The 15,450-nt window shown below is 40.2% G+C and overlaps 1 protein-coding gene across 4 annotated transcripts in view; it reads right to left on the reverse strand.

Annotated features, from left to right (window-relative positions):
* Positions 1–15,450, reverse strand: part of RARB (retinoic acid receptor beta) — a 400,206-nt gene that overhangs the window by 82,853 nt on the left and 301,903 nt on the right. For all 4 annotated transcript variants that reach the window (XM_048511371.1, XM_048511372.1, XM_048511373.1 and 1 more), the window contains one exon: positions 13,055–13,203. In XM_048511371.1, the coding sequence (XP_048367328.1) occupies positions 13,055–13,203 (149 nt within the window). The remainder of the gene's footprint in view (positions 1–13,054; positions 13,204–15,450) is intronic.

Genomic DNA, 15,450 nt, shown 5'->3' on the forward strand with positions numbered 1-15,450 from the left:
CAGTGGTACCCCAGGGTTGAACACGACTGAAGGGGAAACTACCTTTTTAAAATGAAACATGTGCAACTATTCTGAATGGGGAACAACCCAATTTAAACACTGTACAAGCATTCTTTTTCCTGACCAGTGTAGTTTTTAATTTGGTCCTAAATGTACCGTCCAAATGACTATATGCAATATACTTCTATGTAACAGTGGCCTCTCTGTACTACTTTTGCTTTTCTAACTTGATGGAGGGGGGTCCAGCTTTTAATGAAGAGTGAGAGGTACTGAAAAGTATTTCAAAAAATAATGTCATATTTCCCCTGCCCCTGGTGGGTAGTTCTCCAGCTGACTATCTTTTTGTACAGGAGTGATTTTTTAATGTGTTTAAATTGCACCCTCCATGCTGACAAAGGCTCCACTTCGCAATCAATCTGCAAAACAGACAAATTGTGAATTCAGTTTAAAGAACAAGGAGCTTCTATGGGGACAGGTACAATGCCAATTTTTGAAAGGAAAGTTCCTCAAGCAGACACCTCGTTTGGGATATAAAGAGCTCGCCTTTCTACCAGCTGGCCTTTCGACAAGTGCTGACAGCCAAACAAGGTCATGTTCTCAGCAGGCATACTGTGGAGCCCACAACACTCATTGACTGTAAAGGAGCTAATGGCATATCTGCAAGATCAACTGGCAGGTAAGGAAGAGTTGGATTATTTTTCGAAACAAAAGTAATCAGAGAATGAATGCAAAGTGCTCACGGTACAAATACAATCAGTCACACAATTTTTCAGGTCTTGAATATGCCCCTATGGATGATTCCCACAGCCATGTTCTAAACTTACATTCAGACTGTGCTCGGTTTGAATAAGAGCATTGCACAGCTGTGGTTGTTTTTTTATCCCGCCTACATATCCATGAGGACAGGGGAGGGGGATTTTTTGCCACTTCATCCCTCATGCGGAAGATAGTTGATTCCTCCCCTAAGTTATTCCTATGGTTCCCCATCCCTCTGGAACAGCATCACAGGGTGAAGACTGGGCCCCCCACTTGTATTGAAATGGCCCCAGTTCAGCTGTAAAATGGTTTGACCCATGGGCCACTGTAATGGCTAGTGTGGCCCTTACACTGCTTTACATTCATTTTTAAATAAAATAAATGTACAGTGTGTGATGATGATGATGATGATGATGATGATGATGATGATGATGATGACTGTGTGATGATGATGATGATGATGATGATGATGATGATGATGATATTGTGTGATGGTGTATACACGCACACAGTATACAGGTATATACATCAGTATATCTATCAGGAAAAGAAACTCCTGATAAGATGCTTCCTAGAATATGTTAGAAAAGGTGGTCACTTAGCTAAAGTGCTTAAATGTAATGTAATATTTAATTTATATACCGCCACTGCCTTCCCAAGACATCTACACTTTACACACACACACACACACACACACACACACAATAATACCTATAACATCATTAATGCATGCACACACATCGCGACTCCAAAACCTCGCCAGACTGTGAACAGAATTTTAACTGCAATTCTGCACCTTATCACTCTACACCATGGGGTTCATGGCTGGACTGCTTACTCACTTTTAATTTACTGATTCTTATCATTTAGCGTACATACTCTAATTTTGGGCATCTGATCAAAAGCCAGGTTTGGGGCGGGCGGGGTGTGTGTGTGTTAACAACCTATATTTGCATCTATCTCATGGGCCAGGGAAAAGACTTCACAGGAACATGAATCTTCATTTCATGAAAGGATAGTAGAATGAGTTTAGGAATGCCTGATTTGGAACATAATTCCTTGCTTCAGTGGACTAAGTGTTATATTTTCCTTTTCCCTACCATCTTTTTTGTTTAAAAACAACAACAAAAAGGATTGAAGGAATGGTCTGAAGCAGATTTCAGGTGATTCCATCTTTGAATCTTTATGATTTTCATATTGGCAGTTCACCATATGCTATGCCATCCTTGCTGGCACGCTGGGATAAAATGTATTTATATCAATATGAATTTAAAATGGTATATAAATGAAAATGGAAACCAATGTAGGATTTTCAACTTGTCTGTCATTTTTTCTTTAGAACACACATGTGAGCAAGCTGATACATACCTAACAAAGGTCTTTTTTTACTGCAACATTCAGTCAGATTTATTTAGTAAGAAGGCACCAAATACACTTATAGCATTTGGATTTGTAGCTATTTAAGATAAATTTCAAAACCAAACAAATTTGCCATGCCTGTTCATGAGGGAAGCTATTTATGTTAACAGCCTCACTCCTCAAAATGCTGTTCTGTCACAAGTCCCATTAAAACTAATGGGGCTTGCACTATCCCAGTGACTTGAGAATTGCAGCCTATGGCTTTTTTAGAAGTAATTGGGCAGTGGAAAATGGCAGCAAATGGCGTTCACTCCTACTTTAAGGATCCTTTACATCACCACAAAGAGAAAGCTGTAAATGTATGTATGTCCCAACATGATTTAGATTCAAGCGCAAAAGAAGCCTATCTTTACTGATCTGGAGATGGAAGAAACATGTGAAGAGATACAGCCTTGCAAAATCAGTATTTGTGAATGCTTGACTTACAATGACAACATTATATGTGTCATATGGTGTGTGGTGGATTGGTTTCTTATTTGCTAAGCTGAGTGTCCTTAGTAGTCAAGAATGTGGAACAAGGCAAGGTATTTGTAGTATTTTCAACATGACTTTTTTGCTGTCAATCAAATAGTCTCATACAAGAGTTAAGGTTCTTGGTACATGTTGTTTGCAAAACCTATGACAGAAAAAAATCAAAACATGTCATAATGTGATTATCAAAACTTTCAAGTGTAGTTGTGGTTGCCTATGTGTTTCATCCAGATCAGGTTGATAAAAGGAAACATTTATGTAAAAGGAAGCTGAACCAATTACAAGTAACTATGGAAACAGAAGGGTGAGGTTTTCTTGATGTTTCTGTTCCTGGCAAAGATAGGCTCCATTTCCCCTTCCAGATATTAGCAACTAAATGTTAGATTCTGGCATTTTCCACATCTTTTAAATACCTTTCCTGACAATTCATTTGAAGCACCGCACAGTATTATTAGTACATTATATATACACTGTGATGTTGCTTTGAATTGGCTTATATAAGTTATACAAAGGATGTACACTGTGGACTTCTGTAGGTTATAACTGATGCTAAATAGTCAACTGAACAAGGGAGCCTGTTTCAGAAGCTGTTATCCTTGTACATTGAAGGTCATCATGCAACACTTGCAAATCATTGAAAGCTGTGTCGTGACAGCATATGTTTGAGAAGTACTGAGTCCAATTTCTAGAATAAAAACTAAGAATATGTAGCAGATATTATTTTTTAAAATTTTATCTAATTAACATATTTATCAGCATAATAAGCACAACTGCTAAACTAAGATGAACAGTTATTTGTGAATAGTGTTCTTCCAATGATCATCAGTGCAGTTACATATTATGCGTTCCATAGCTACATATCTAGTTTGGGAACATTCTACAGTTCTAGGAAACAACAGCCATGACTCAATGGTAATGTACATACTTTGTATACTTGATCTCAGGATCAAGTCTATCATTTCAATTAATAAATCTCAGGCAGTAGATAATGAGAAATATGTTTTTTTACCCAACATCCTGAAAGGCCTTTGGGAAGCAGAGTAGGTAATATGAAAACCAATGATATGATTCAGCACAAGGTCGCAACATGCGTTCATGAGCTTTTATTCTTGCTATTGCACTTAATTTTTTTACTATCTGTGCATATCTGCAGGGTTAAAGAGAAGGCAATTCTGCTCAGATGTTTCTTCATTACCATGCAAGCGATTACATTCCAACATATGTAAGAAAGAAGAGTGGGTTGTGGATTACACAGATTAGCATTTGAAGAATATCAATAACAAGGAAACAATATGTTTTTCATTATGTCCTCTGTGTAGTCCAGCATCTGTATGTGTGTCCTGCTGGCATAAATACCTAAAAGATGTTGATGCTTCGTCAAAGATTTCATTTGTTCTTGTACATGCAGATCAAAGTGTTTCACACATGTAGAATGCTTAGACAAATGGTCATCCAACCAAAATCAGTAACAGAAGAGTAACCAGGCCCAGGGCTTTGCCAGATCACAGAAAATGGTGATTATGGAGGCCTACCATTAAGTAGCCATTCAAGGAAGGGCCCTTTAGGATAACAGGAAAAGAAGTTATTATTCCTCCTCAAGCAATTTAACCAAATAAAGCTAGCATCCCACAAATGACAGAACGTGCAGTGTCTATTCTCCCCGTGATTCAAAGAGAAGCTTTTGAAAGAATATAATCATGGGTATAATGGAAATGTGAATGCCTTTTTAGGGAGAAATGTCAGCCAGTCTTGCCTTTACATTAGGAAAAGCAGCATCACAACAGACAACACAAATCTCAAAACAACGCATACCTCACAGGTGTGTTAGCAAGAGAGGAAGAAGACAGAAGTCACAGGAAGCTGCATGTTAAAATGGTTTACACATCAGCTGCAATACAAACTCCAAGTTAGGGTAGCAAGTTTGCCAGATGGGTAGAGAGGTAGAAGAAAAAATAAAAATGTTTTTCTAACTGGGAGAAAAAAACAGCCACTCTCAACAGCCAGGTGAACTCATAAAGTTGAAACAACAAAAACTGAATGACTAAGGTGCAGAACATAATCCAGAGTGGTATGCAGAGAATCTGAGAAAGGGTCAAAGCTATGCTGTTGGTTGAAAGCAGCTAAAATGTCATCCCATCAACAACTTTTGGTTAGAAGGCTTTTTGGCACTCAGAAGAACCTTTGGAGTTCTTTTCAGGCTTGTACGATAAATGGATCCTCAAGAGTGTTAAATTTAGCCACCGTACCAATGTTGTAATGAAGAACTTTGCTGTGACTGTGGGACAGCAAACTCATTTCCGCAAAAAAATGTGCCCTGCATACTGGAGAAACATTGTGAACCAAGGTGGCAAAAACTGTAATAACACAGAAGGTGCAGTTCCTGTAAGGAAGTCTTACATGATTTCCTTGAAATTAGAGGAAGAGAAGTAATGAGAGGAAGACAGGGGTGTAGCTAGGGAAAATGGAGCTTGAGGCAGACTGGGAGTTTTCCAACCCTCCTATGGGCCCCTGTGCCTTGCCCCCTGTCCCACTTACTTTAGCCGGGGGTAGGGCTGGGCAGGGGTGCACACAGCAGCCTCCGGCAGGCCTGGCAGGGCGAGGGGGGAAGGAGGAGGGGCGTGGGGGAATGCACTGCTTCCAGGTCCCGTGCCGCATCTGCGCACACTGCACCGCCCCCTCTGGCTTGCCCACCCCTCGGGCAGTAGCCAGAGAGCATGCCCACAGCCCACCAGGCCAGCCAACAGGCTGAGGCCTACCCAGACGGCGTGCACACATCATTCCCAGACCCAGCCAGGCCAGAAGTATAGGGGGGGGGGTGATTTTCCATCCCCCACATGACTCAACGGGGCCCGCCCATGGCATTTGTCCCCGGATGTCCCCATTGTAGCTACACCACTGAAGGCAGAGGTTACTCTTCTACATTTTAGAGTCCAGTTTTGCAGTTGAGCAAGCATTTAGTGCTCATTAAAGTTGCAATTACATTTATTTGAGAATGGTCACTCTTCTTGTCAGAAAGACACTGAAGGATCATTTGTGTGCCACCAGGCTAGGGAATATCTCTTAAAGAGGCATGTCCTGAGGAAACAATTCAAAATTTCCTGGGCATATAAAAAGATGAAATTTTGAAAGTCAAGAATGTGCTAGAGATCATGGGAAGACCACAGATGACACCCAAATCTGCTTGATCACACAATTTTAAATAAATTAATCTTTTTTTTTCTTTTTTTGCTGAAAAAGTAGAAATTGAAATGTTGGGGTGGTGGTGGTCAAGAAATACAGTTTTTTTAAAATATGGCAGGCTCTTGAATTCCAGAGCATAGCTTATGTGTATTATAGTGAGGGCCCTGTTACTGTAATGAATTCAACCCCAATTATAGAGGGTCTTCGGGAAGCGGTAGGACCCCGATCCACAATAACAATTTTATTTGGTAAATGTTAAACAGTGTGTAGCAAGTTGTCCGTTTCTTTTGTTATTAATTACAATAACAATGAGATGTTTCATAATTGATGTCATTAATATGAGAACAAAACAAATTTTCCATTTAAACTGCCTATAATAGAAAAAACTGAAGATTTTCTTTTGTTTCATTCTGGGTTTTTTCCTTATATTTCTTCTCCCCTGTTGGTTTCAATTTTACAAGGCAGCCAACAGTTTCCTCATAAGGGCATAGAGAGAGCACAGTATTCCTCAGGGGGATGGGAAAGAGAAGTCCTGGGTTTTCATGTTTGATTACAGGCTATAGCCATTAAGATTGTACACTTGTGTGGGGTATTTAAAAAATAAAGGATATGGGGTGGAATTTATCTTCTTCTTTCTTCCCAATGCCTGCCTTGCTGTGCCAAATTTTCCCTTGAAGTCAAGACTACCCAGCTTGCCTCCTGCTCTTCCAAATCCTCCATCCAAATAGATCTATCACAAAGTTCTCCTCTGCCTGCCCAGGTGCTTTCCCCTTTTTGTGCCATATGTCCTTGTTTTGTCAACCTGCCTGTTTCTTGTGTATGTGTAACTGTTGTCTAAGCTAAGTAGCTGCAGTGCTGTGTGTGTTATTGTTTGGAATCCCTCCTATAAACTATCACATAGACTTTAATGATAACCATGAGTGCTGAGAGCTCCAACATGTGTCTGGCCGATATCACCACCACCAGAAAGATGGTTTAATTCTCAACAAGTTTAGAGGTATCTGACTAATAGGTTCAAATGGTGGTTCGGTAGGCCATTGAGGACTGTGTTTAGCTTTCAGCTAGAAAAACAGTTAAATTGAGGAGTATCCTGGGTCTGGGCCCCCTGGAGAAATCTGTAGATGTACAGGTGTTTGGAGGTCTTCCAATACTCCAGGTGGGGGAACACCATGGCTAAGGAAGCTATTTTGTCATCTCAGAGTAGAGGAGCAAAGACTTGAGTCTTGAAGAAATCCGAGAATCAAGGATACCTGGTGAAGCAGGGGATCCACGTTCCTTCTTATGGCCCATATGACGGACACATTCCTTGAAGTGTTGTATATATTATTATTGGAATGCTGTCTGGAGGCCATGATGGTCTGGATAACCTTCTCTGACAGGCCCACAGTTGGAAGTGTGCTCCTTTCAATTGCCATGAGGTCAGTTTCCATTTGCCTGGGTCTGGGTGGAGAACAAGTCCCTGATGTCCCATCTGAATGGTAGTTTCAGAGGAGGATGAATCGCCATCTGCTGTCCCATCTGAATGGCACTTCCAGAGAAGGATGAATGGCCATTTGATGGAGCCTGGAGAACTATGGATGACGGGGCCAATATGGTGCCACCACTATGATCTCTGCTTGGAGTTCCCTGATCCTTCTCAGGAGCCTTGAAAGGATCAAAAGGAGTGGGAACATGTAGAGAGGACATCAGGGCTACTGGGAGGTCAGGGCATCTGTACCCTCCGCAGATAGATGGAAGTATTTGGTGAAGAACTGTGTCATCTGGGCACTGTTGGGAGAAGTGAATAGGTCCAGGGCCAGGTTGCCCAGCCTTTGAGCTATCCATTGGAACAATTCCCTGTGTAGATTCCATTTGCCCTCTCTTTAAATCTCACTAAGCAAAATGTTAACAAAAATTTTCAACTGGGGGATCATATACTTTGTTTGAGAATGACATTGTCAGGGGAAACAGAAGTTGATTAAATTTATGGCCAATTTTCCCCTTAGCATCCACAAGAGACAGGGAGGCACCTCTGCTGTACAAACAAATGTGCTGGCTCACACTATAAAAATGTTAGTTTCCTTTGTGCATTCTGCAGTTTGCTCCCTTCCTTTTTGTCTTAAATTGCTCTAGGCAACTTTGCTACACACGCAACTTGTGCCAGAAATCCAGGCCATGTGTTGCCAGCAAAGGAATGTCGCCTTCTAAATGTTTAGAACAAGGGACAAGGCTCTAACAGACAGCTGAATCTGCCAGAACATTGGTTTTTCCTATTCACTCGCACAATGCTGGCATTATTTAGGAAGCCCACTACACCCAACCTCCCAATTTTTTTCCCCTCATTTGCAGGCTTCGCTACGATGAAGAGTAAAGTCAGTACTAAAAGAGAAGGGTTTTCAGTAACAGCCTAACAACTGCTGAGACTAGCATTTTTAAAGCACTACAAACTGGAGGTCAAGAAACAGAGCAGAAGAAAACAGCCTCTGAAATGTGCCAGCTTAATAAAGAAGGAATTAGCAAATGCTAATATTCCCCATAATAAATGGATATGCTTGTGTTCATATAATAAGACTTTAAAAAATCCATACAGCTCATTTCCAGACAATAAAGTTCCAAAGAGATAACCAGTAGCTTGCCTATCTACATAGAGCAGCAACCAATGGAGAAGAAAAAGTGTGGACATAACTATACCTTGTGAAGTGAGTCATAGGGGCAACAGCAACATGTTTTATTATTGGTTTTAACTGATGCATTGTGTTTTAAAAATGTTTAGCTTTTGTTAGCTGCCTTGGTGGCTTTGTATGGGCAGAAAGGCAGGACACAAATTTTATGATAAATGTCTGAATTGAGAGCCTGTACAAAATGTACCCTATGAGAATACAAATCCTAGTTCAGCCTGAATTGACCTGTAGATTTGGGTCTGTTACTGATTCTCATCCTCAATCCCATTTCTGTAAAGGTTATAAGGGCCTCCTGAAGTTTGGTCATAAAGGTGAAAGTGATAACCGTGGTTTTAAAGGACTTTGCTTAATAATAAATACGTTCTGTGTTGGAATGAAGATGATGTCACACACACAGGTAAAAGTTGAAATTCAGATTTAAGTCAACACTGATAGTTCCTGCTCACAAGCATCGAGTCCAAGCAAGGACAATCCAATCAACACAAATCCAGGAGTCCAGGCCAGGGTCAGCACAAAGGAGATAATACACAGACACACAAGGCTCAGGGAGCATCAAGCAGTCCATGCTGCTTCCTGTGAAGCCTCTCTTCACAGGGTGCTACCCTCGCAGTTGTTGTGCCAGTCCTGCTCCTACTTCTTTTTGCTGCTGAGGCTGGGGCAATGCAGGATTGCCAAGCAAGCACTCCTCCTTTGGCCCTGCAAGTCACTATGCAACCTTATCCTGTGCCACTAGTGGGGTTCAGGAGATGTGGGGGGAGGGTATGCCGGAGTCCCTGCATCTGACTTTCCACTGAAGAGCTTTCAAACTAGTCCCTGGCTGTGGATCAGGGTCTGATCCAGTGGTGGGATCCAAAAATTTTAATAACAGGTTCCGATGGTGGTGGGATTCAAACAGTGGCGCCACCGCACACAAGCACCTCCAGTCCCTATTGGGCAGGGAGGTTGCTTTAGTAACCCCTTCTCAGCACTCAGAAAAAAATTAGTAACCACTTCTAGAGAAGCGGTGAGAACTGGTTGGCTCCTGCCTCTGGTCTGATCCCACACCCTCCATGTAGGTTTCCAGTTGTGGCTCTGGGTCTAACTCTACAGGGCCCATCTCCTCCTGTAGTAATACTGCTGCTGTCTGAAAATGGAGCATCATGCCACTATCTGGTTCCTTGTCTGAAGAGTCCCCTGAGCCTCAGGACTCAGCTGTGCATGGCTGGGCCAGTGACTACTACAACAACAGCACAGAAAGCAGTGCTGTATGGTATGATGTGATTTTGCCATCAAATTATAGCTGACTTATGGCAACCCCTAGAGTTTTCAAGGCAAGAGGTAGTTTGCCTCTGTGTGGATTGAGATAATTCTGAGCAAACAGCTACTATGGTCCAAGGCTACATAGCAGGTTTCATGTGGAGCAATGCGGAATTGAACCTGGTCCTCCAGATCAGAGTCTGGAAGTGTCCTGTGCTGGCGGAGGGGTGGGTGGTGGTCCTCATTTACGAGACATTTTAAGCAGACTTTGTTTTGAGGAAGAACTAAGTGTTCATTTATTTTCAAATGATCTAATCTGCAGATGGATTTAAACACAAACACAAACATACACATTCACAGTGCAAGTCTATGATTAATTATTTCAGTGCACTGAAACCAACAGGCTTTAACTGGACTAACTTTGCACACAATTGTATTGTCAAGTTATCTGGGTATCCTGGTCTGTTATGAGCATATTTGATGCTAACGGTTTGGAAAAAGAATATAAACATTAAACACATAGCTTAATCAACACCATATGGTGTTCACAGCAGGATGTTTAATATTTCATACCCCTAAAGACTAAGGCACATAAAGATCAAAATTGGTGACAAGGAGCAGTTGAGAAGGAATATCTAAGTGGAATTAAGGAAGACCAAGAATGAAAGTACTGGAAGGAGAGACAGATAGAGAGATGGGAGAAAAAAGAAATTTCTCATCTCTGAGAGAGTACTGCCAAGACAAATAGGATCATGATCTGGTAGGAAATAAAATGATACAGAAGAGAACAAGTTAATCAAGATGAGAGATGAACAATTTGCTGTCAAGTGCCTTGTGCCCAGAATGAGCTAAGCAGGATTTGGGTAGTGATAAAGGAGAAGAAAGCGGCTCATATCCTTATCTGAAGTCAATGAGAGTGTTTCAATTGACTTCTCTAGATATCGGGCTAGGTCCAAGCATGATTACAGGTGAATGTCAATTGCAACAGAAAAGCTGCCAAGAAGGTAAGATAATAGAATTGTCTGTTAAAATTAAGCCAAAGGAAAAAAATGCATTTTCCGTTTTCAAGACAGTTTTGTTGGCTGGCAATTGAAAGAACTAACTGTCACTAGAAGTAGCTTATGGAAAGTTCAAAAATCCAACCTAGAAGAAAATGTTCTCAACAGCCAGCAAAGAGCTACTTTCGAGAATTTTTCCACCTTTGCACAGTATCACAAATAAATAAAACCAAAGACATGAAAACAATTAAGAGGAATGCAGAAGAAAACACAAGGGTATGCAAAATGGTGCTCAAGGGGCCATAAGAAACAAAAGGAAAGCACTGGTGCATGGGTGTATTTTAATTTAAAGGATGAACACAAATGAATAATCAAAGCTGTGATCCTAAACATTCTTTACTAAGTGGTAGTCTAGCTAGAATTACAATTCCTTAGGGTTGTGCTGCATAAGATATTGCAAATTTTCAGCGTTGCAAGGTTTAGCTTTAAATACATATTTAATAAACAAAGGAAATGTACCTTTTTTAGTCCAGAGTACTACTATGTCCTTGTTCAAAATACTAAAATCATTGTCTGCCCCAGTAAACTGTGGGAAGCTACAACGTGATGCTAACTAAAGGCTATGCAAAAGAAAAATAAATACTGTTAAAAGTTGCATGTTCAGCTTCTTCACTGTGGCTTTCCGAATGATTTTTTTCTGTTGTCTTGAACCAGTATGACATTTATCTGTGTGTGTGTGGGGGAGGGGAGGGGGGATTCCAGGTGGTTCAGCACTTACTGTCAAATTCTGTGTACAGACAGAATTAAAACTAAGGATCTTGTGGATGTCCACAATGAGAATACTGTAGCAATTCAATATTGCACTGATAAAATGATTCACAATAAATATCAAGGGAAAACAAAAGGCAATTTAAAAGTTGATGGCTTAAGTCAAGTCCTAGTCATGGTGGCGGATCCTCCACCCCAAGTTCCAGGAAAGTGGGAACATCTAAAGAATTAGGAACATTTTTTAAAAAAAAAGTTCACCAGCAATGCTGGCCCTGTTCTTGCAAGACCCATTCCTATACCATGTCACCATCCGCACTCATCTTCCTGCCAACTCTCAGTCTCAGTCTGGTTCCTTAGCTGATAGTCAACAGCTAACAATAGCTAAAATTATGGGAGAATATAAATTCTCTTGAGGTATTTCTCGTCCTAAAAGGAGGTGGAAGGAGGCAAGAAAATAAACTTCAAACAGTATTATAGAGGCACAAAACAATAAGGTCTCTGTTCTATGTATCTGTCCACCTGATCAAGCTACATTCAGGACAAGGAACTCTGTTTAACTTTTCTTTTGTTTACACGAGTACATAGTGTTCCGAAATGCCTCTGTCAACCCACAGGATTGTGAACTATCAAATTCCTGCAAGTAACTGTGTGGAGAATGGCTAGTGGCACAAAAACTAGAGCGTATACATGACAGACAGGAAAGACATGGAAGATTTCATCATTCTTGCACCACTGTTTCTGTATCTTCTACTGATGCCACAGGATTAAAACAGAAGTGAATGAATTTGTTTATGTATGAATCTATTTATTTAGATTTGACATCCCTCTCTTTCCCAGCAAATTGTCGGGCTCAGAACAGCTAGAAAGTATAAAAATGCAACATTATTTACCTTAGTTTAACAATTTAAAAACAGTAAAAATATAACATTAAACTGTCAATTCAATAACAATATAACATTAAACTGACATCTAGTCAGTTCTGTTAAACAATTTGTTAGAGTGCCAATGGGTAGTCCCATCTCTGCCTAAGCCCATTCCAAATCAAGTTTATAACAGATAGGGAGGGGGGAGTAGGAGAAGGAAGGGCAGACTGCAAGGTCAGCAAGTTGGACACACTATGGCTGCCTCAACCAAAGGCCCAGTGGAACATCTTTGGCCCCTTCTGTACATGCAGAATAATGCACTTTCAATCCACTTTCACAACTATTTGCAACTGGGTTTTGCTATTCAACACAGCTGCAAAGTGCGTTGAAAGTGGATTGAAAGTGCATTATTTTGCATGTGCGGAAGGGGCCTCTGTCTTACAGGCCCTGCGGAACTGAACTAAGTGCTGCAGGGTCTCATATTATACCCAAACTGGTAAACTGTTAAATGTATATCATTTATTCAAGAAGACTAGTGACACAGTCTGCACATGGGTGTGTGTGTGTGTGTGTGTGTGTGTGTGTGTGTAAATGGAAACACCAGACTGCATGAATTTGAAGTCATCCTATTATTAAGCCTTCATTTTGATGAAGGAATTGAAGAAAAAAAAGCAACATTGGCCAAAGAGATTTGGATACTCACCTTACATCCCTCACACGCACTGACACCATAGTGATATCCAGAAGATTTGTCCTGACAAACAAAACAGGGCTTGTAAACACGAGGGGGAGGAAGTGGGGAAGGTGGGCTGGGAACAAGTTCCTCAGAACTGGTGCTCTGAGTTTCAATTGCTGCAAAGAAAAAGAGAGAAAGATGTTTTAGCACACTGATTTTCACTATTGTCCACTGCTAAACAACAGTTAAACAACCAAGGCACCTCGCAAACTAATTCCAGTGACAGGTTCTATACAACAGCATCTTCAACACAAATGTAACTTTTGATGGCACTTGGCACATTAAAAATAGGCAGTAGCTTTGAACTTCTTAAGATATTTAAAATTTCCACTAGCAATGTGTTTCTATTTAAGGGCTTCTTCATGTAGAGAACATAATGTCTATCCTGGGCTATCCATAGATCACACTTTGTACCAGGGATGACACATGAGGTCAAATTGCCCCAAGTGGTCATTTAGTCACATGGGGAGCGGAAAATTGCCCCCACACCCTTCCTCCTTCCCCTCGAGTTGGGGCATGTTCCATAATGTGATGGTGACTTTGAGATGGCCTATTGCAAAAAAAAGTTGCTTGGTCATAGTGAGGGAGGGCAGCTGCCCATCCGGGGGGGGGGGGAGCGCTCAGGTTTTGCACCGGGCTACATTTTCCCTCGATACCCCTCTGCTTTGCACACTTGCTAGTTCACTTGTGTTATGACCAATTATTGTTGTTAACGTAATTGTTCTCATCTTGTGTGCATTTGAGCTCAGCATAGAACTGTCACAGTCTGCACATCTTGCACTTTACTATCTGTTGTCAAACATTTACATTATTTCTCTGTTTCCCTGTATCTGTATCTTCTATTAATTTCTCCAACCACTCTGATCATCTTTAGAAGAACTACTTCTGGGCTTCCCCTGAGGTGGCTCTGGAACCTTAGTGAGATTTGTGTGTTTCCTGAAAAAAGACATTGATGGTCTGGCTAAAGATATGCAAAAAGTCTCAGATGACTCTAAAACCATGGAAACAAAAATGGAAGTTAATCAAAAGGAAATCAATGCCAAGCTGAAAAATTAACTGGCCTCCAGTTAAGTCAGAAGTAACTTGTGTTGAGAATCAGACAGACAAGATTTGAGCAAGAACTTTTTACCAGAGCTAGCAAATATATATGTCCATTCCATTTCCAGAAATACAGGGAAAAATTGATAAAATATATCATGCGAGATCACTAGCTGCACAAAGGAAAAAGGTGTCCCCAAACTGTGTGATGTATCTGACATTAAAATCAATGAATATATATATTGCATGCATTTTAAAAGGAGATTGCAGTATCTGGGACAGGACTTGATAATTATCAAGCAGTTGCCAAGGGAGATTTTGGTGAAGATGAAAGAACACAGGTTCCTTACAGAGGCACTGAAGAAGAAAAAGATTCCCTTTAGATGGTGTCTACCAGGAAGGACTAGTTTTTACTTTTAATGGAACTTGGCAGAAGACCCTTGATATACAAGAAGCAAGAAAACTTATTAGCAAGAACAAAAAAGACTTCTGAAGTCCTTCTACTGAATATTAAGCTGGGAAAGTTAGAGGTATAGAATAAATGACAGGAGGGGGAGGTATTTAAATTATTTACAAAATATACTTTCAAAAAAGCAGAGGCTACCTAAAAGACCAGGGAAATCAAAAAAGTAAATATACATATATGGATTACTAGTAGCAGAATTCTGGATAATAGTTTAAAATAGATTATGTATGTAAATATTGGTAATCAGGTCATAAAACGAAAGTTATAAAGACTTTTTTTCTCACTTTAGTAAATAGAAAGGTGGTATAAGATATTGTGATTGTTGAATATAGAATGTATGATATATGATGAAAGTGAGGAGGGAGTCTTCGGGGATCGGGCGGTATAAAAGCCGAATTAATAAATAAATAAAATAAATAAAACTATTTTTAAAATCCGTCTACGTTCTTTTTTCTTTTTACTGTGGTCATAGTTTGTATGGGGTTAAACATATGGAGGACTGAGGGTGACAATTTATTTTTTCTTATTTCTCTTATTTTCCTTTGTTTATAGTCTTGATAGTGTGGCTCTTTCACCATCTGGTAGTTTTGTAGCTATATTTAAAAAATTTAAAAAAACTTTCACATGATAAAAAAATAAAGTGCAATTCTAAGCAGCATTACTCCCTTTCTAAGTTTGCTCAAGTAAATCCACTTAGAAGGGTTTAACTCTGCTTCGGACTGTATTGTTAGCAGACAAATTTTGGTTGATAGAAAATATTTCACCTTTAGAGGCTCAAAGAACTCACCAGAATGAACACATACATCGAACAACCAATTCAAAATCAACATGTTCAAGCCTGGCTTTGCAAAACTTATTA

Source organism: Sphaerodactylus townsendi, linkage group LG11 (genome assembly GCF_021028975.2).
Source record: "Sphaerodactylus townsendi isolate TG3544 linkage group LG11, MPM_Stown_v2.3, whole genome shotgun sequence".
Lineage (NCBI taxonomy): Eukaryota > Metazoa > Chordata > Lepidosauria > Squamata > Sphaerodactylidae > Sphaerodactylus > Sphaerodactylus townsendi.